Here is a 20,422-nt window from a genome sequence, read left to right as displayed (position 1 = left end):
TATAGTTAATGAATTTATTAACAGCATTCATCAATCCAAAAGCAGACCTGTGCACACTCAAAACGCTCATCAGTAGTAAACAAATTTCAGTAGTTTTTAAAATGTTTCAGTAGTAAGCTGTAACGACAGTTCAAGACATAATTCTGACCAAAAGCGTGGTCTCCTTTGCTGGATTTTACGATCTCCAGGTTGCCCTTGAGAATAACTGGACTTCCAGCACTGTTGTGCCGTTTTCTTCTTCTTTGGTGACAGAGCAGGTGTCTCCTCTTCACTATCTGAATCTCGCACTCTTTTTTTCTTTTCCATGTTTCACTTCAATCACAAGTTGCCACACAGACGCTGGACGAACTAAGTCTAAGAACAAAGACTCAATGCTGAGAACACGCGCGCTTCCGGTAAATCGGAAAACGTCTTTTTAGCGCAACGGCCAACTAATTGGTCAAAACATCTTAAAACAGAAAAAAAAGTAAAATTTTTGTTGTTGTTGAGTAAAACATCGGAATTTCGGAATTTTAATTAAAAATCCGTAGCACCGTATTCTGCATATAAAAATCGGAGAAATTACGGAGAAACCGTAGATGTGCACAGGTCTGCAAAAGTACGCAAGATTCATAAAGTTCATGAACTTTCTTTATCTACTGGTTTCATGAATAATTGATGAAGGTCCATCTAATGATCATGAATGTTTCATGAATTTTCATGAATGTTTCTTCATGTATTTTTAAGAATATTTAATGAATAGTTCATGAAATAATATTCATAACCATTTCGCCAGGGCCAGACTGTGCATGTATGGGTATCGTATTTATCTTTAAAAAAAACATTCGAGATAACCTCAACGTTAAGTTCTTTGTCTATGGATGGATGGCCGGCACTAACACTGCTCATTTAAGGTAGTTCACTGGACCCGTTAAATATAAATTGGTTTCTCCCAAAAGTTGGTTATTTTTTAAGTTCGATCTGTCTGCTATGCATTCAGCATAAAACAAATACAGGGTAGTGGGTTCGTTTCGGAGCTATGAGTCTCGGAAGACAGTGCCCGTTTTGAATTTTGGACCGAAAAATCGAAAAATGGGTATGTTTTGAAAACGGCCAATTACACAAACATCTGCATAGGAATAGTCATTTTAAAAATATCACCCAAAGCAGCAATGGGCAGGTAACGAAGTGCACTGGTAAACGAAAATGTTGCGCATACTCAAACTTTGTGACGTCACGTCTTTTGCCAGAGTTTATTTTAAATTTGTTCCTCATGTTGAGGTATTTTATTGCTGGTAGCCTGGAAATAAATTACGATTTGATGAGATGGGTTGTAAACGCAAGAGCGATCAAAACGGCATTAAAAAAAACAAAAAAAAACGACAGGTTGGTAGTGTTTTTAGGGGGGGTTCACTCCCTTGATTAACCCCACCCTTTGCACTATTACTGTCCAGTGTGCCTCAGAAAAATATGTGTCACGATAATGTAAAGGGCTGTTGTCCGATCATTTGTCTCAGATATATGAGCCAACTAAATTATGTTTTTAAAAACCACTGTTACATATGACCTCTGTTGAAAGTCAAAGGTCACCGCAACTTTGAAAGGCCACAAGTCCGATTCAAATGTAATAAAAACACCAATCAAAAGGTGGAGGTCACTTGTTTGATACAAGTGTAATAATAAAAATTAATAATCAAGGCTTGGTTTATAATTTTGCTTAATAGTGCGTACTGTTATTTGTTACGGTTTGAAGGCTGGGACTTTTTGAGGGTGGAATTAAAGCAATTTTTCGCCTTATGGGCCCCTTATGCCTCGAAGGACTTCAATTATTGTATTATCTGCTGCCAGCGTACAGTAGAAAGAGGGCTGCATACACAAGACACTTGTTCTTAATACTACTGGCTGTTATTCTAGTTCAAACACCGGTTTTAACATGTGGTATTCTGATGCAATCACGCTGTGAGCATCACGGGTTGGGAGACACTCTCTTACCTGCTACCGGAGCTTCAATGTTAGCTTTGGTGATTATTACGATGCCACTGGCAAAGAGAACGGCTTTGTACCGATTTCATTAGATGCCCACGTGCTTTTGACCTCGTGGTTGGGAGGCGTGTCGCATTGTTTTTATTTCTGGCGGTGTCGTCATTTTCTGACGTCATTCACTTACGCTGCCTGAAAAATGTGACGTTTGTTCTATTTACGTCATTCGAATGTTCGACGTGTTCTTCTTCTTCTTCTTCTTCTGCGTTCCCTGTTCGATGTGTTCGAATTCCCAGCCTGCCAGGAAAAAATGGCGACACAACTCAGTGGCTTCCCTTTGTGTATGAAGAGTAATATCCCTGTCTCCATTTGACCTGCCTTAAAGGACCAGACCATGCTGTTTTAGCGTCAAAAACGCTTCGAATCGTGTTCCTGCGCGACCGAACACTTCCCGATGTTTGCAGTTAGTTAGAAAACCACTTTCTTACCGTCTTCAACAATGTTTGGTTTACTTCGGAATCTTCTAAGGCCGTAATCCGACGAATTTCGTGACCGAAGCGACGGATTTCTTCTCCAAAACGACCCGCCATTGTGCCGCGTGATCTTCGCGAGACTGGCTTATGAATAAATTATCCGTGACGTCACACTGTGTGAAGATGGTTGTTTACCAACATGGCAACAAGCGTAACTGCAGACGAAATTGAACCGTACATGTTCGAACTACCAGTTTCTCTCCTCGAATCAAGCATGAAAGATGAGGAGCGGAGGCCACTTCCAGCAGTAGTGAAAAGACAGTGACGATGAAAATTGCGACTCTGTTTGTCTCAGCGATCAAAGGTAAACACGCCCGCTCTCTGTGCTGAACTTATCGTCTGCTTTCGAGTCTGTGCTATTTTTTTCACTCTCGCCTTGTCAACGCACTCGCGAATAAGTGGGATATTGTTTAAGTGTTCATGCATTGCATGCACGAGTAAAAGAACAACAGCTCATCGCAGTTTGAACTGTTCTTGATTATTTCAGAGACTGGTGTCAGAGTGGCCACTGTACCTGTTGTATTGTGTGGGAGGGGCAGATTTGAGAGAGAGAGGAAGCTAGCCTGAGGTACATTGTAGAATGAAAACTTGCAGGGGAGCAAGAATGCATCACCAGCCACGAAGGTGTACATACAACTTTTTTTGAGGTGCCTATATTTGTTTGATTGTTAAATGTATGTATTTGTTGTTGTTTTTAAAGGCTATCAAGAAAACTGTTGTCATTTAAATTTGTAACACTCAGGCACATATAGTTTCACACACACACAAGATTAACTCACTTGCATACCCACAGAAGAAGTTTGCTCTTCACATTGTTCTGTTGTTGTTGTTTTTATAATGTAATCATTGTAACATCAACACTCAGTAATAACCAATATTACAACACAATCACTTTTTCATCAGAACTCACTCACATACTACATGTATTAAACCCTGGTTTATGGACACTTGCATTTGTACTTTGCATGGGAAAGCAGCCTGAATTTCAGATGAACTTTAATAAAAGAAGATTTATATGTATGTTGCTCTAGATGCATGTTTTAATAAATAATAATGACATTCAGGAAAGTAAAAGGACTGTTGAAGTTTGCTGTTGTAAAATGTCTGATGATTAGGGTTCTGTTGCACATTTAGTGAATTGACTGTACCAATTGCTGTTATTATTTACACCCAATCAGTGCATCCACATGATATTATGTAGCTTAAATTAAAGAACATGTTTTGATGTGTTCAGAACATACCGACAAGTTGCACACTCACTGACTTTCCGAAAGAACAGGAAAGTTCTTCCTGCCTGTCTGGTCACTGCCATCAGAGACCTCTTTCTGTCACAGAGCTACACAGGCTTCAAATATATGTAAGATAAATAAAAGGTACATTACAACTCTCAACTGCGGGGTGTGTGTGTGTGTGTGGGGGGGGGGGGGGGGGATGTGCATAACCATTGCATACTTAAGGTCGGCTTAAACTGCAAACAGAAATGTGGAGCTTGCATAACAATTCTTGCTTTGGCAGATTTGGAGATAGGCAGCCTCAGTCTATATAGTTGGTCACCAGTTGGGGCGTCCTGCTTGGTGACAACTTGAGCTTTGTCAACTGGTCTAGCTGTAGCAGTCAAAGTCTGGGCACTGTTGCATTGTAGTCTTGCTGTGTATGCAGAGCTTTGTTGTAGCTGCCATAGGCCAGTGTTGCCATAGACCAGTGTTAGGATCACCACCCCCTCAAACAGCTCCTTCAGTTAACCTGATGCCTGTTTTAGACAGAAAAAAAAGTTACCACAATCAGCAGAACTTTCACTGGAGAATGGGCATAATTCTTTCATACTTTCTTTCTCATAGCTTTTTTTGGTTTTTATAATCTCTTCATTACACTAAATAACATCCATCTTAAGACCTATTTTGAGCCTGAATTTAAGTTGACTAGTAATGATATTAATCATAATGTATTTATTTTTATAATGTACAAACTAGAGTATGTATGTGGATATGTGTGTGATGGTGCTGGTATGGATATGCGTGGTTTGGGTTATGTGTGTACTGATGTGTACATTTTATGTGTTTTGTATGTTTTGCGAGTGCGATTTTATGTGATGTTATTCTGTACACCAGCCAAAACAAAATGTCTGGTATATTAGATAATAAACGCACCTTTAAATTTATTAGCGACTACACCCCGTCACCCTGCAGTCCCCCTCCCCCCCATTACACCCTACACTTTTAACATTGTATAAAAAATCATGTCCCAATATAGGTCCCTAGTTACCTGGGAGGACGTTAAGCTCCATAATCAACATCAACAACGTATTGAATTGAATTGAAAAGCTGGGGTTAGGAGGTCTAACTTCTTGAATTAAAGTGGTTTTTTTCTCAGGTGCATGTAGTTTTTTATTTGCTTGAAATCATGGTGTATTCTGGTTGTAAGAGAAGAGTCAATTTCCTTGTAAGCCTGCAAAATTAAGATTTGTCATTTTTGAAGTACATTTTTGTAAGAGTCCAAAATAGTCCAGGATAAGGAGGAAAAACATAGGGTGGGTCAGGAAATCTGAAACATTGCATAGTTTTGTTTTGCCTATGTAGACACAAAAAGTACTCAGAGTACTTCCCCCCCCCCCCCCCCCCCCAAGAGAGCATAGCTGTTTTAATTATTTTAATGCCACTGTTAGCAAGAGGAGTACTACAGACAGCAATCAAACAGTGGATTTTTTCTGTAGACATTGTTATTTCTGTTTAGGTGTTTCAGTAGTTTTCTATGCGGATAAATCATGCTGCATGATCACTAGAAACAATCCAGCTCTGTAGCATGCAAGTTTTTTAAAGGTTTTTTTCCCATGTTACTCTGAGAGAAAAAAACAACCCACAGAGATAAAGTTGAACTGGCAGTTTGACTGAAGCAGTGGTAATAACACAGAGTTGTGCTCTTCCTACAATCAATGTTTTGATGTGGATGATGATGTCCATACATGTACAGTTTGGTTGTATTATTTTGCTAGACTATTTGTTTCTGTTAGATATATCTGCTCACATGATTGTTGTTCATAATTTGACATTACATTTACTGCTGATCAAAATGTATTGTTGGAATAGGTCTGCTTAATATTCTGACTGCAGTTTTGTAATAAAATCAAATAACACAGATGTTTTAAGTATCAAAGTGCTTTTCACACACACACACACACACACACACACACACACCCACACACACACACACACACACACACTATGAGTATGACTGCAAACATGAATTTGTACTTGTATTAATTATAATTACTGTATTACAGAACCTGATCTGAAAAAAAAGGACAACAGCAAATTATTCATGCAAGCTTGCTGTATTAACGATTTCTTTATCCATTTAATACAACACTGAATTAAAAGATAACAACTATAACAACGTGTGTGTGTTTGTGTGAATGTCTATGTGTATATGGACGGACACTGATTAAACCTGAGACTCATCGATTACCCAGGTGAGTGTAAAAGAGGGAGAGAGAGAGGGAACTTTAAGGTGGGTGCATGGGGACGGGCATGTAGTAACAGATATATGTTTTAATCTGTAATCTTAACACATGTGCTTAAAATTAGGAACAGATGCCATTCCACTACAAATACTGTCAGTCTGACAAAAACGCCCAGTGACACTGAACCCCTATCCCTTACAGAACACATTCAGTATACATGTACTCACTTCCTTTCGTCTGCGTTTAGTGAAAGCAGATCGTTCTGATGACACTGATTGGTATCCGGTTTCTGACCTCCTGTGAGTGGTCAACAATTGTCGGAACTGGAACTGCGTTAGGCAACAGCTGTTTTGTGTGTGCCAGGTTTTCTTGCCGGCTTAACTGCGTTCGCATTGGAAGAAAGTGTCGCGAAACACAGCACATCGTGTTGGCCGTTTCCAGTTAATCAGTCTTGCTGCAGAAGTTGTAAGCCCATCGGAAAAAGGTGACAACTGATGCCTGAACCTTTTTTCTATACTTCATAGCTATCAGCAGCCGTGCGCATTCCTTCGGCGTGCTGTTGATGCTCGATTTAGGCAAACGCCCACTTGAGCGTAAGCTGTAACTTTCGGTTTCCAAACACAAAGTGACGTCACAGCCGGTTCTCGTCTACTGGCGGCCATTTCGAAGTCTCGTTTAGCAGACGAATTTGGCGGAACGTTTTTAATTAAATCACAATGATTAAGCTACGAATCGGTGAATTTCTTTACATTTTTGGAATCTTTAGGTGCATTTCTCTAACCTTCAGTCATCGGTTAGTGGTTCTAATAACCTTTAAAACAGCGTGGTCTGGTCCTTTAACTCATTGTCTCCCAGGTACGGATATATCCGTACCCACTCATATGGCTCTATCTGACCAGGTACGGATCGGACTGTTAGCTTCAGTCGCTTCCTGTAACGTCCATCTAACATCTGCATTCCAGCGTGTTGATACACAGTTACTACACAGTTACCACAATTCTGAGTGACCTGCTGCTGCGCAGCTGGTCTCGACTAAAAAAAACTTGGTCAACAAAGGTGGGGTAGAAAGTGTCAAGACTCTCCTGATTACTCAGGGGAGTGGAAAATTATAAGGAATTTAATGTTTCCATCCCTATATATGTTCCCTTTTATAAGTTTTACTTCAGTTGCATGTAAAATCCTGACATTTTTTATACCCTTTATGGGTATAAGTTTCCAAAAGGATTTGGTATAAGTTCCTGTTTTTTGTTCATGGGCTGAAACTCCCACAGCTTTCACTTGTATGACTGTTTAAGGCAGCCGTATCCCGCTTTTGGGGGAAGCATGCTGGGTATTTTCATGTTTCTATGACCCACCGAACTATGACATGGATTACAGGATCTTTTCCGTGCGCACTTGGTCTTGTGCTAGCATGTACACACGGAGGGGGATAAGACACTGCAGGTCTGCACATTAGTTGACATTGGAGATCAGAAAAATCTCCATCCTTAACACTATTGTGACTAGCACTGCCACGGCGTTAACGTCCTGCCTGCCCAAGCTTGCCACCAAGAAACTTCCCAAAAAACAGTAACTGTAAAGAAATCTGTCTAGCAAGCTTGAATTAAGTCCAATCACCACCAAATTCTGTGTACTAATTAAAAAATGGATGCCCAGTTCAGTCGTGCTATTTATAAGTTTGTCACACGATTTGTTTTAGCAAAGGGGGGGTGAAAGGGGGATAATTTGTGTTTTTTAACGTTTTTTTGTGTGTGTTTTCTTTTCCACTGCTTTTTTAAAAGTTATTTTTTAACAGAAAGTATTATAAATAATGTTATAACCAAACAAGGTGTAAAACCTATGAATTAGCTGAAATATTGTTAACATTCTACACAGAAATAAGGAGACAGTACAGAGAAAAAAACAAGCAAATCCCGCATTCACTCACAGCATCCTGACTCAAATGAAACAAAACTGTGACACTCACCAAATGATGTCTAGGTAATCCATATTGAATATGTCACATTTTCACGACAAAGTCCCAACTGTACACCTATGAACATTTCCAAAAGGATTAGGAGGCTCCAGCCATCCATTGTTATCAGTGCTGCCACGCCCCCCTTGCACCTACACCGACAGATCCATGCAGTACCACCCTACCACGTGTAGATTTGCCGACTCATACTAGCAACAACAGGACTGTTTCTTCCTCAATATCACTGCTATTATCGCTTTCTTGAGGCAAAAACAACACGTCGGAATCATGATCTACAGGATCCTCAAGATCCAACATCCGGAGAATCTCCTCCCGTGACAAGGCTCGCCTTCGATTCATATTTTTTTCTCGAAAAAACCACACAAATCAGGCTAATTTGCACATGGCGGAAGGGCACACCAAGTGTATCAAGGGAAACATCTCAATTTACTGCAAGCTTCAAAAACCGGGAAGCAATCATGAGTCGTGTACCTTGTATGTCTAATACTCAAATAGTCACTTCCCGTCCGTGGGCGTGTCAGCGCTATCACTAATTTAGTCACCTCCCGTCGCGAAAGTGTTAACCCACCAGGGGGCCACGGGATTTGAACTCACGACCTTCTGATTAGGAGGCCGATGTCTTATTCACTAGGCCACTGCACCCGTCTATAAGTTCCTACAAGTTTTCTTATTAGTTTATTTTCTACAGGGTGCATCTTTCATCGATTTACCTACCTTGCATCTGGTTTGGCCTTTACTGTAGAAATCTGCCCTTAGGCGAACAATTTGTTATGCCTGTTGTTGCCTCCTGCAGTTGTATCCCGCCTTGTCTTCCTGTATCCCACTTGTTTACATTATCTGTAGTCACACCTTCAAATTAACCCCAAATTTTGTGCCAGCTGACATCTGTTCTTAGCGCTAGCTACTAAATCCTACCCGCTCCTCTTCTCCTATTTCATAATCTCACATCTTTTATTGAATTACCTACCTTGCATCTGCTTCACTGTAGAATTCCCGTGCAACAATATCTTCAAACAACTCTCCACCTGTCACCCTGCACACAAAATAGACAACCAATACACATAAGTGTCAGATACTGATTATACTAAGGAGAACAAAATTCATGGCAAGGGGTATATTTTAGGAGCAAGGGTTTTGGGTTCGGGCAGGAGGAGGTGGGGGGGTGGGGGTCTAGTTCTTTGTTGCTATATGCAATCTGAGAATCAGCAAAAAGTAATGATCCCAACTAGAACTAATGGCACACATGATACTCTCTGTCAGGAGCGCAAGTGGCTGATTACACTGCTTAAAACACACCTGGGTAGAGTGACTGAGACATTACAAATCATGCAGGAGAAATTCATTTGTGTGTGAATACTCCAAACATCAAGATGCAATCCTTGCAACTTTCCTTCAGGTCTCATTGCAACATTTTGACCTTGCAGTACATCTGCTCGCTCATCAAAGATTGTGTCAGTGAATGTTTTGCTCAGTTTTGGTCATTGCCTTACATCCCTTCCTCACAGTCCAAAAGAGTCACACTCATCGGCTAGAGTTCTCAGTATTGCAGACCTGGGAACCCCTGTTTTGCACTTGAGTATTCTCAAACAAACTTGGTGTATTTTCAGAAAAATGAGTCTTCACAGGCGTCCATCGCACCGTTAATTAAGTTTAACAATACATTTAAAACAAATACAGTGGTACCTCCCTTTACGACCCCTCTCTTTTACGGGTCCCTCAATATAACAACCAACTTTTCTCTGAACAATTTTGTCTCCTTCTTTGTCTCTTCCAAGGTTCAGTTGTCAGGGCTTGGGATAAGGAGTGAGAGAGAATGAAAGCGGTGTTGTGTACAGGCGGGATGGCATTTCCAACTGAAGAGTGACAAGTCTCTGCCACAAGATTGGCATGCATTAAATAAAGCCAGACAAGAAGAAAATAATTATGACATGCTAGTGCTCTATCTCCTGGTGTTTATTCAAACCGGTTCTCAATGCTTATTCTCCCAAAGCATCTGCACACACATGCGTGCCTCATTGCGGTGTTTGTGTGTCACCCCTTCTGTGACCGGCCACCTGCAATATACGGACACCGTCGCGATATAACCTTGAATGGTTGAAAACGACGTTAAACACCAAATAAAGAAAGAATATACGGACAGGTTTGCTATGGCCCAAGGGTGTCCAATTATGATTAAATCTTTACATATATGTCCCATCTAAACTAAGCAAAAAAATTATTGCACCCATTTTCGTACCCCAACTAAAACATTCAATCCTGTGTCATGTTAATCAAACTGTAAATGCCATTAAAGGCCCTTTACTTGGCTACCTGGCACACTTTTCTGATCAAAGATTTCTGTTATAAGTATCACATGACCGCCACCGGAGTAAGGGTACCCCCAAAATCGACCTGACAAAAACGTCAGGTACCAATACAAAAAATCGACATAAATTTAGAATTGGGGGAACTTGGCGACTTTTACATACGAGAAGAAAGTTTTATGTCATTTCTACTGATGCAGATGTAGAGTGCATGAGCAGTAAAAAACGAGTGGATTTTGCGTCCATTTTGAGGGGTACCATGACAAAAAGCGCTGTATTCCAGCAAGGCCTAAATGGAATGATTTTAAACTTTCACGATCTGAAGTCTATACTCAGAGGCAAAAGAAACGCAAATAAAGGATGCGTTAATTAAACCTTTATGGACTTGAAATAAAAATAAAATCATGATACTAGCATGTTCTGCACGTGTTGTTTTAGCGGTCGTATCTTGTCAGAACCGTGTTTGCCGTTATCTGGGTCACACGCGAGGTCTTGTTGACAGGGATCCCAAACCGTCATGGGGACCACTTTCAGCACATGCACAATGTGGAAAAGCAGCTTTTCGTGTTCAGAGTGTTCAGGCAAGCTGTACAATACTTACAAAACTGTTACAACATTCATTCGTGCGACACAGGCGCGATGCCGAGACTATCACCAGATCAGCGCCAACAGGCGATCGTGAGAATTGATGCCGGACAATCAGTTTAGCAAGTTGATAGGGCATTTGGAGTAAATGTCACCACGGTTTATCGCCTGCAGCAACGTTTTCATGTCACTAACAGTACCTGCGACTTACCAGGACGTGGCAGACCCCGGGTAACAACAGCCCAACAAGATCGCCATCTTGTCCATCAACACCAGCGAGATGCATTCGAAACTGCCGCCAACAGAGCCCGTAACACATTCGGGGTGCATGGAGAACCCGTCAGTGCCAGAACTGTACGCCGACGCCTTGGTGGGCAGAACCTGGTAAATCGGCGTCCTGCTCGACGTCCTGTCTTGACAGCTCAGCATCGCCTGGATCGTCTGGCCTGGGCCCAGCAGCATGTCCACTGGCGCCATCGGGACTGGCGGAGGGTTCTTTTTTCAGACGAGAAGCGCTTTTGCCTGGAACCTGGCAATGGGCGTGTCCGGATCTGGCGAAGACCTGGACAGCAGTTTGCTAACAATAACATCCTGCAGCATGATCGATGGGGAGGTGCCAGCGTCATGATATGGGGCGCCATTGGTGTCAATCCGCGAGTGAGGCTTGTCTTTTAGAACGTCGGCCAAGGCCGTGGGAATGGTGTCAATGCAGACCGCTACATCAATCAAGTCCTGCGTCCCTATGTGGTTCCATTTTTTCAGAGGCACCGGAACTGCCTGTTCCAGCAAGACAATGCCCGTCCGCATACTGCACGTTCTACCCAGGACTTCCTGCGTCACAACAGCGTGAACCTTCTGCCTCATCCTGCTCGATCTCCGGATCTCAACCCAATCGAACACTTTTGGGACATCTTGCAAAGAAGGATTAATGCCCTTGCCCGGAGACCCCGCACAGCAGCAGAACTGCATGCTGCCGTGACCCAGGTGTGGGCTCAGGTCCCTCAGCAGCAAATTAATCACCTCGTCCTCTCCATGTACCGGAGGTGCGCCACAGTCATCAACGCCCAGGGAGGAGCAACACGCTATTGACTTTCAACCGTCTTCAAACAGTGTTCAGTGGAACATGGCACGTCATGTTCTCATCCCAATACACTTTTCCGTATGGTTTTTGTATTGGTCAATTCGTTCCCTTGTTATTGTTAACCCGAAATAATTAAATCGACATTCAAATTCATGTGTAACCCATCTTCACTGCAGCATTTGCGTTTCTTTTGCCTCTGAGTTTACATACGAGACTTATACTGCGTGAAATTGTGGGTCACTACAGGTTTGTACTCAGATGTTATGCGCTCTTCCGGAAAATGTTTTTAAACCGGTCACTGTGGTTTGTGAGTTTACATCCCAAAAATTAATGACTTTGCATGCATGGAGACAAGAGGTTGTCACAAGAACTGCCAAAGTTTCATTTGAGTATGACCACTGACGGACATTTGCTTGACATGTAAACACATGAGAAAAAAATGGAACGTTTAGGCTGTTTGCTATTGACAGCGGTTATCGCTGAATGCCTCTCAAAACATGCTGCGGTCACGGATGACTGGACATGGTTGTCGCACTGTAATCCTCCCCAAAAAATTGATCGTGTTTACAGGACTAAGAAACGTAAACTGGTGATTGGATTTAAATGATTTTTTGGCAGTATTTGTAACATTTATGACTCAGCTTTTATTAAAGCTGTTTTTAAATCGGCGCAGCACAGAGGTTGTGGCATCGTGTGTAGCAGACGATTGCATGCTTTCGTCAGCCTGGCTTGCTCCACCGGAAGTTGCGTCAGACGTGGTCGCGCGCGCACCCACACTCTCACAACATCCGACAGACGCTATCTGTCACTGTCAGCTCGTCGCCAGTTTTTGTATTGCTCTTCATTATCTTCCAATGGCTCTCACGGACGATTCTATGATGCAAACATTCGAAGAGTTTGAGATCGCTCCGGCCACTGCTGCGCACCTTGAAACCCTGGGGTTTCACTCTCAGCAATCGCTTGAACTATTGACTTCCAACTTGGTGGACACGTTTTCTGTTCTGCCTCTAGCCCAGCGGCTCTTGCTGAAATCTCTTATCAGAATGCTCCAGCGACCAGCCACTGATTCGGCTTCTACCTCTCGTCACACTCCCGATCAGCAAACCGAGGCTACTCCACGAACCACGGTCCCGAAGCCAACACCAGAGAACGTGACAGTGAGGACCAGACAGAGAGTGGTCAACGAAATAGGCCCGCAAAGAGAGCAACAGCGAGCCCAGCCACAGTCACACGCAGTCGCCACTGACTTTCTCGATCTTTTGGGTGCCCTCCCCTCTTCTGGTCCATCTGTCACCGTCAACAACACAGACCACTCCCACCACCAGACGGGAGGTAAGCCTAGAGATATATCTCACTTCATCTCTCTAAATACTGCTCAAGCTTCCTCCCGCGCTGAAAATGAACGCGTCGACTATCTGGCGATGGTAGATGGTCGCCTGGCCATAGCGGAAAAGAAGACACCCCTTGACAAAGTCACCGTCCCTCAATATTTTGAAGCAGCCCTAAAAATACATGAGGAAATGATATGGATTGACAAGACTGATCGCCAAACCTCGGACGAATATCTCGCCTACCTCGCTCGCATCTCCCAGATGGCGCAGGTGTTCTCCTGGGCGTCAGTCCTGCTTTTTGATCGGGAATTCCGAAAAGAGCAGGCCCAGCGAAACCTTCCCTGGACAACCGAGTCACCCTACCTTATGACCTTACTCCTGCGGCCAGCAGAAAGGGCCCCTCCCCCGAAACGTCCCCATCAGAAAACTGACAGCTCCGGCCGCCCCATCTGCATTCGTTGGAACAGGCAAGGATGCTCCATAAAGACCTGCAGATATGTCCATGCCTGCCTGTCCTGCCTCTCCCCCGCACATCCCGAGCGCTCCCACGCTTCAGAAACCTCAAAAAACCACTGAGCCGCCTGCCAGGCACTCCTCTGACCCGTACCCCATCCCCTGGTCACCCCCCTGCTACACCCTCCCCTGGTCACCCCCCTGCTACACCGCAACAGACAGAAAATCCCCCCTCACCGACATTCACCTCTATTTCCGACAAGCTCTCATGCTGGCAGGAACTCCTGGCGGGTGACGAAGACGCTCATTACCTGCTACAGGGCATCCGTGATGGGTTTCACCTCACGGACGATCTACCACACCCTTCCACCCATCCCACACCGGATCAGCCTCACCACCCACGCCACTTCCGCAGACACGCGCAGGGTAGTGGAAAAGCAGATTCGAGTTGAACTAGCCGAAGGCCGCTTCTCTATTTTGGACTCACCCCCTCTCATCACCAGCCCCTTGAGTGCTATACCAAAACCCCAGGGTGGGGTGCGGCTCATCCACGACCTCAGCTCGCCCTCCCCTGGCTGTCTCAACGCCCACGCCACCAAGGACCCTGTCCACTTCCAGTCTCTCCAGGATGCGGTTGATTTACTAACACAGGACTGTTTCATGGCAAAAGTCGATCTTAAAAGCGCTTATCGCTCAGTCCGAATCCACCCATCCTCCACTCAGTGGACAGGCCTTCACTGGACTTTTGATGGTGACAGTGCCCCGACTTTCCTACGTGACTCTCGTCTTCCTTTTGGCGCCAGAAAAGCCCCTGCCATATTTCATCGCCTCACGCAGTCTATCCGGCGTCACCTGCGACGCCAGGGCTTTGACGCTGTTGTCGTATACCTCGACGATTTTTTCATCTGCGTCCCTACCTTCGGTGAATACAGGACTAAGAAACGTAAACTGGCGATTGGATTTAAATGATTTTTTGGCAGTATTTGTAACATTTATTTGTCTGTGTGCATGCAAAGTCATGATTTTTTGGGATGTAAACCTTTACACCTATGACACGTTTTAAAACATTTTCCGGAAGATTGCGTATCATCTCAACAAATATCTGTAACGATATGAAATTTTACCGGACGTACGTTTCGTATATAGACTTGCGATCCTAAAAGTTTCAAATCCATCCATTTAGGCGTTTCTGAAATATAGCGGTTTTTGTCATGGTAACCCTCAAAATAGATGCAAAAAACCCTCGTTTTCTACTGCTCATGCGCTCTACACCTGCATCAATAGAAATGACATAACACACGCAATACGCAAGATAGCAAAACAAAACCACCAGTTCTGAATAGATATTGATTTGGCTTTTTTTTGGTTTAAACGGTGCCACTGCCAAGCTAAGCCTATTCTGATTTTTTGTCGATTTTTAATTGGTACCTTACGTTTTTGACAGGTCGATTTTGGGGGTACCCCAATACTTCGGCGGTGGTCACGTAATATCTTTACCAGAAATCGTTGATTCGAAAAGTCTGCCAGATAGCCAGTGAAGGGCCTTTAATGGCATATACAGTTTCAATGAAATGACACGGGAATGAACGTTTTAGTCGGGGTACGAACATGGGTGCAATAATTTTTTGGCTCAGTTTATGTATGGTCTTTGGGAATCTTAAGTAAATTGCCATAAATCTCATTAGCATGTTAAAATCCATATATGGGACATAGATCTTTTACATATATGGGGCATTTATGGCACATAGATAATTACATATGGGTTGTTCTCTGGAGCTGGGTACCAAACTGTGACATGGGAGTCAAAAACTTAACTTACTTCTAATTGATCAACATTGTGTTTATATATGATCTGTTGGACAGTGTGAGCATGAAAATATATAAATAAAGCTATTTCATGATTTTTTATTTTTTTAGTCATTTTAAAGAGTGGTAAAATATCATCGTAACAAGATCTAGCAGACGATAAACCAAACCTCAAACCGTCTGCTAGCGGTGACGTTACCACGCAACGGGACAACCGATGCATAGATATCCTTCCGCAAAGATTCTGTGTAGTTTAGTACCAAAAAAAGTTTGCTACAAAATCCTTTTCATTGAAATAACAGGACAAACAACGATATCATCGTAACGGAAAAAAGGGGAAACCAAGTGCTGTGGCAGTTTTTAATGGACAGATTACAAAAACTGTGGATGTTATATGCTTTGACCTTGCGTTTTACACGCGTGTAACGAAGTGTGCTAAAGTATTGTCAGCCAAAAATAGTCGTGCGTTTGTGACAAACGGGTCTGTGTTGTGCAAATGAAGCTGGGGCTGCTGTGAAACGACACTTACGAAGTTGACCACATAAAATGGCCATAAAACTATGTTAAATCCAACACAACACAGGCAATACAAAAACTGGCGACGAGCTGACAGATAGCGTCTGTCGGATGTTGTGAGAGTGTGGGTGCGTGCGCGACCACATCTGACGCAACATCCGGTGGATCGAGCCAGGTTGACGAAAACAATCGTCTGCTACACACGATGCCACAACCTCTGTGCTGCGCCGATTTAAAAACAGCTTTAATAAAAGCTGAGTCGTTAATATTTCAGATTGTGTTGATCTTCTGCAAAAAGTACTTATTATATTGAAAATGCATGCATTTGTGATAAGTTATAAACTGTTCATGTGCTTTTTCATGTTTCTTTCATTCCGTACGACCGAGTTATTGCTTCATCAAACAGCATGTCACAAATTATCCACCATTTTGACCTCGATTTGACGTATTCACCCAAATTATGAATACACAACACTTTATTTTTTAGTGCAAATATTATTTAATAGCTTTAACATCATCAAGCAACATTCAGACAAACATAAATAAGGGTAGAAACAAACACAATTGTCAAACTTTTTATTTCAATCCAATGACCCTCTGTGGTACCCAACTCCAGAGAACAACCCATATACACTCTTCAAAAAAAGTTAAGGATCGGTTGAAAAAACGGATCTATACTGTTCAAAAAAAGAAACGCATAGTTGCTACTTGCCAAATTTGTTTTATTTTTCGAAAAAATTAACAGAAAATCCAATATTTAGATTATTTGTTTGAAATTTGGTATGGACACAGTTGAATGCACACATAGTTCATTTGCATCTTCAAATCAATCAGTCAATCAATACGATTGGGTGCCGAGGCTGTCAAGTCAGTAGGGGGTGTGACTGCCTTGAGCAGCAACAACTGCCCGGCACCTTCTGGGCATGGACTGGATCAGATGCCGGATATCTTGCTGTGGGATGGTGTCCCACTCCTCCTGAAGTGCCTGCAATAGATCGCGGTGATTTGCCGGCGCTTCTTCTCGCCTGCGCACACGTCTGTCCAATTCATCCCAGAGGTGTTCTATCGGGTTCATGTCTGGCGACATGGATGGCCAGGGAAGCACCTGGACATGGTGGTCGGTGAGGAACTGGGTGGTGAGTCGTGCTGTGTGCGGGCGAGCGTTGTCCTGCTGGAATATGGCATCCTGGTCAGCCAGAAGAGGTAGGGCGTGTGGGCGCAGAATTTCCTCCACGTATCGCTGGGCAGTTATGCGCCCTTGGACGTGCACCAGGGTGCTCCTTCCAGCGGTATTGATCGCCCCCCACACCATGACGCCTCCACCACCATGAACGGGTGCCTCATCCACACAGTTGGGCGCGTAACGTTCGTTTACTCTCCGGTAGACCCTCCTCCGACCATCATGTCGCTGGAGCAGGAAGTAGGACTCGTCGCTGAACCACACGTGTCTCCAGTGATTCCGGACGGTCCAGCGAAGGTGCTGGTTGCCCCACTGCACTCGGTTCTGGCGATGGCGGCGGGTGAGGACAGCTCCTCTGTGAGGTCTGCGAGCTCTCAAACCAGCTTCATGCAGGCGGTTCCGCACGGTCTGGTCCGATAATCGGTGTGGCCCGGGGAGAGCCTGGACAGAAGATGAGGCCGACAGGAAACGATTCCGGAGGTGGCGGAGCCGTATGAAGCGGTCGTGAGCAGCAGTTGTCGCCCTTGGTCTTCCCGCTCGTGGCAAGTCAGCAACGGAGCCAGTGGCTTGAAACCTGACCCACAGTCTACTGATGGTGCTCTGGGACACGTGGAAGTGCCTGGCGATTGCACTTTGACTTTGGCCTGCTTGTAAACGACCCAATGCAATTTGGCGGTCTTCTCTGCTCAATCGGGCCATCTTTCGTCGCTGAATTGTCGTCTGATTTCTTTGTGGCGAACAATCCGCTTTTATGGGTTTTGGAAGACATGGTGAGAGCTCAATATTCCCCGAGTTTCACGAGATTACACTGAAGCATGACGAGTGGTCATGCCAAATGAGCAATTTTGACATTGTAGCCACTGATAACGCATGCGTCACGTGCAGAGCTCACTTGTGGCAATGGACGAAAGGTCGACGACCAGATAAACATTTTCTGCAGTTTGGTGGATATCCTTGTAGCCATATAACTAAATTAACCAAATATTACAAGCTATGCGTTTCTTTTTTTGAACAGTATAATTATAAAAAATTGCGAAAAAATTAAACATTGACATAATAATTAAAAGATTAATGTGTTTGAATTAACAAATGAACAATGAGTCTTGACATAGAATTTTGTTTGGCAGGCAGAGTTATTTCCCTTTGTGGGACTTCTCAAAAGCTTCTGCATTTTGGAAGAAAAAGGGTGTTTTTTATAGCCCCATGAAATTTGCGGAACGCATGCCAGGGCAAAAGGTTGTGATGCACGTGCTACAACAGGTTCCTGGCTATGAACATCGCTCACCAGCTTGTGTTTAAAGGTTGACACGCTGACACAATTATGCACAGTAGCAACATGCCCCCACGAAGAAAACTGAGCGATTTGGATAGAGGAAGGGCAATAGGATGGCTACAAGACGGTGTTGCTGCTAGGCAAGTGGCCCAGAGGCTTGCAGTGGCTCCCTCTGTCATCATCAGACTAAAACAGAGATTCCACGCAACTGGAAGACTGTGCAGGAGCGACAACGTTCTGGTCGGCCCAGAGTCACCACACAAAGAGAGGATCGCTTCATTCAGAGGCATGCCATGCAACAAAGATTGGCTACGGCAAACAACATTAGGCAACACCTACAAGCTACCACCAACACTGTTGTTAGTGGTCAGACAATCCGAAACCGCTTACACAACTTTGGCTTGTGTGCGTGCAAGGCGTCCAGTCCGAGGAACAACCCTGACTGCTAATCACCGAGCAGCTCGCCGAGCCTGGTGCACTCAACATGTGAGGTGGCAACGTCAGCAGTGGGCTCAGGTGTTGTTTACAGATGAGTCCCGCTTTTGCTTGGAACCTGCTGATGGTCGCATCCGAGTGTGGAGGCGTCGCGGAGAGCGCTTCGCAGAAGGCGCTGTTCTGGAACGACAGCGTTTTGGCGGAGGCTCTGTGATGGTCTGAGGAGGGATCAACACACGTCTAAGGACACCTCTGTACCATGTAGTGGGCAACTTGACCGGTGTCCGCTACCAGAATGAGATCCTGCAACCCCTGGTCGTTCCAGCCCTCCAAGCGATCGGCCCTCGTGCGATTCTTAAGGATGACAACGCACCTCCCCATCGCTCTGCAGCTGTAAACACCTTCAACCAGCAGGCCAGGGTCAACAGGATGCTGTGGCCAGCCAACAGCCCGGACCTGAACCCCATAGAGCACATGTGGGACGAGCTTTGTCGTCGGGTACAGAACATCACCCTCCTCCTGCCAATCTGGGACAACTGCAGCAATGGCTCCAGCAGGAGTGGAATGGAGTTCCCAGAGCATTCATATGCAACCTGATCCACTCCATGCGCCAACGGAGGGCACACGCATTATTGACACTGATTCACATTGTTGTGAATTCCATTTTCGAGGGTTGTCACGTTTGACACACTCTAGCTAAATTGTCGCTGCCGCGTTCGATCTTTGCTTTGTTTGTCATTACTCCTTGGTTGTTCAATTATATAAAAAAATTTAAATGAAAGAATTCGGTCTTGTCTGTTTTGTGTGGCGTGCTTGTAAAAAAAAGTGATCCTTAACTGTTTGTTATGTTCACTTGCTGACGCGCGCACTTCAATGCTGCTGCTGCTGCTGCTTTGCCGCTAATGCAAGAGCGTGTATCCTCTGGCACTCACTTGCCAGAACGTTTGGCGCCAAAACCTCCACTACAACACCCTCCCCCCTTCCTCCTTACTTCTAGGTCCCGCCCACATCCGCTATCTCCATTCCTTCCCCCTTTCTCTCCATCCTTGTCCAGTCCCAAATACCATCGCCTCACCTTCAGTTTAAAAACAATTTATCGTTCCTCTAAACTGACACGCATTGCGGACAAATACGAGATACCGCTCGCGAAAGATTTCAACCGATGCTCGATCATACCGGCTTGTGGTGAAAGCGTGCTAGCGTCTTCTTTAATGCATTACAGTGTCAATTTATTTTCAACTGATTCCGTGGCCGAACGGTTCTCTCGTTCGCCTGATGCGTGATTGAGTCGAGTTGAAATCTCCATCTGCCCGTAATTTTGTTTTTACTCTTTGGCATTTGTTTATTTTTGTTTATTTTCTTCATGTGCAAAAGAGTACGTTATAATAATAATAATAACGGGCATTTATAAAGCGCCTTATCAGAAGTTCAAAGCGCGTGACAACAATACATGTATACAAAAATCATACAATCACTGTCAGATTCAAACAACACATCATGCACATCTCACATCCCCAGACTCTATACTAAGGAAC

The 20,422-nt window shown here is 44.1% G+C and overlaps 1 protein-coding gene and 1 long non-coding RNA gene across 3 annotated transcripts in view; both read right to left on the bottom strand.

Annotated features, from left to right (window-relative positions):
* Positions 1 to 20,422, bottom strand: part of LOC138955403 (calcium/calmodulin-dependent protein kinase type II delta chain-like) — a 396,239-nt gene that overhangs the window by 326,393 nt on the left and 49,424 nt on the right. For both annotated transcript variants that reach the window (XM_070327018.1, XM_070327025.1), the window contains exon 5: positions 8,892 to 8,957. In XM_070327018.1, coding sequence (XP_070183119.1) covers positions 8,892 to 8,957 — 66 coding nt within the window. The remainder of the gene's footprint in view (positions 1 to 8,891; positions 8,958 to 20,422) is intronic.
* LOC138959065 (uncharacterized) lies at positions 3,722 to 6,789 on the bottom strand. Its single transcript, XR_011453603.1, has 2 exons — positions 6,177 to 6,789; positions 3,722 to 4,242 (listed from the first exon to the last, which is right to left on the bottom strand). It is a non-coding gene; the product is annotated as an uncharacterized lncRNA (long non-coding RNA).

This window comes from Littorina saxatilis, linkage group LG2 (genome assembly GCF_037325665.1).
Source record: "Littorina saxatilis isolate snail1 linkage group LG2, US_GU_Lsax_2.0, whole genome shotgun sequence".
Classification (NCBI taxonomy): domain Eukaryota; kingdom Metazoa; phylum Mollusca; class Gastropoda; order Littorinimorpha; family Littorinidae; genus Littorina; species Littorina saxatilis.
Note: the sequence above shows the minus strand (reverse complement) of the source record. Positions and strands in the feature narration are given on the sequence as shown.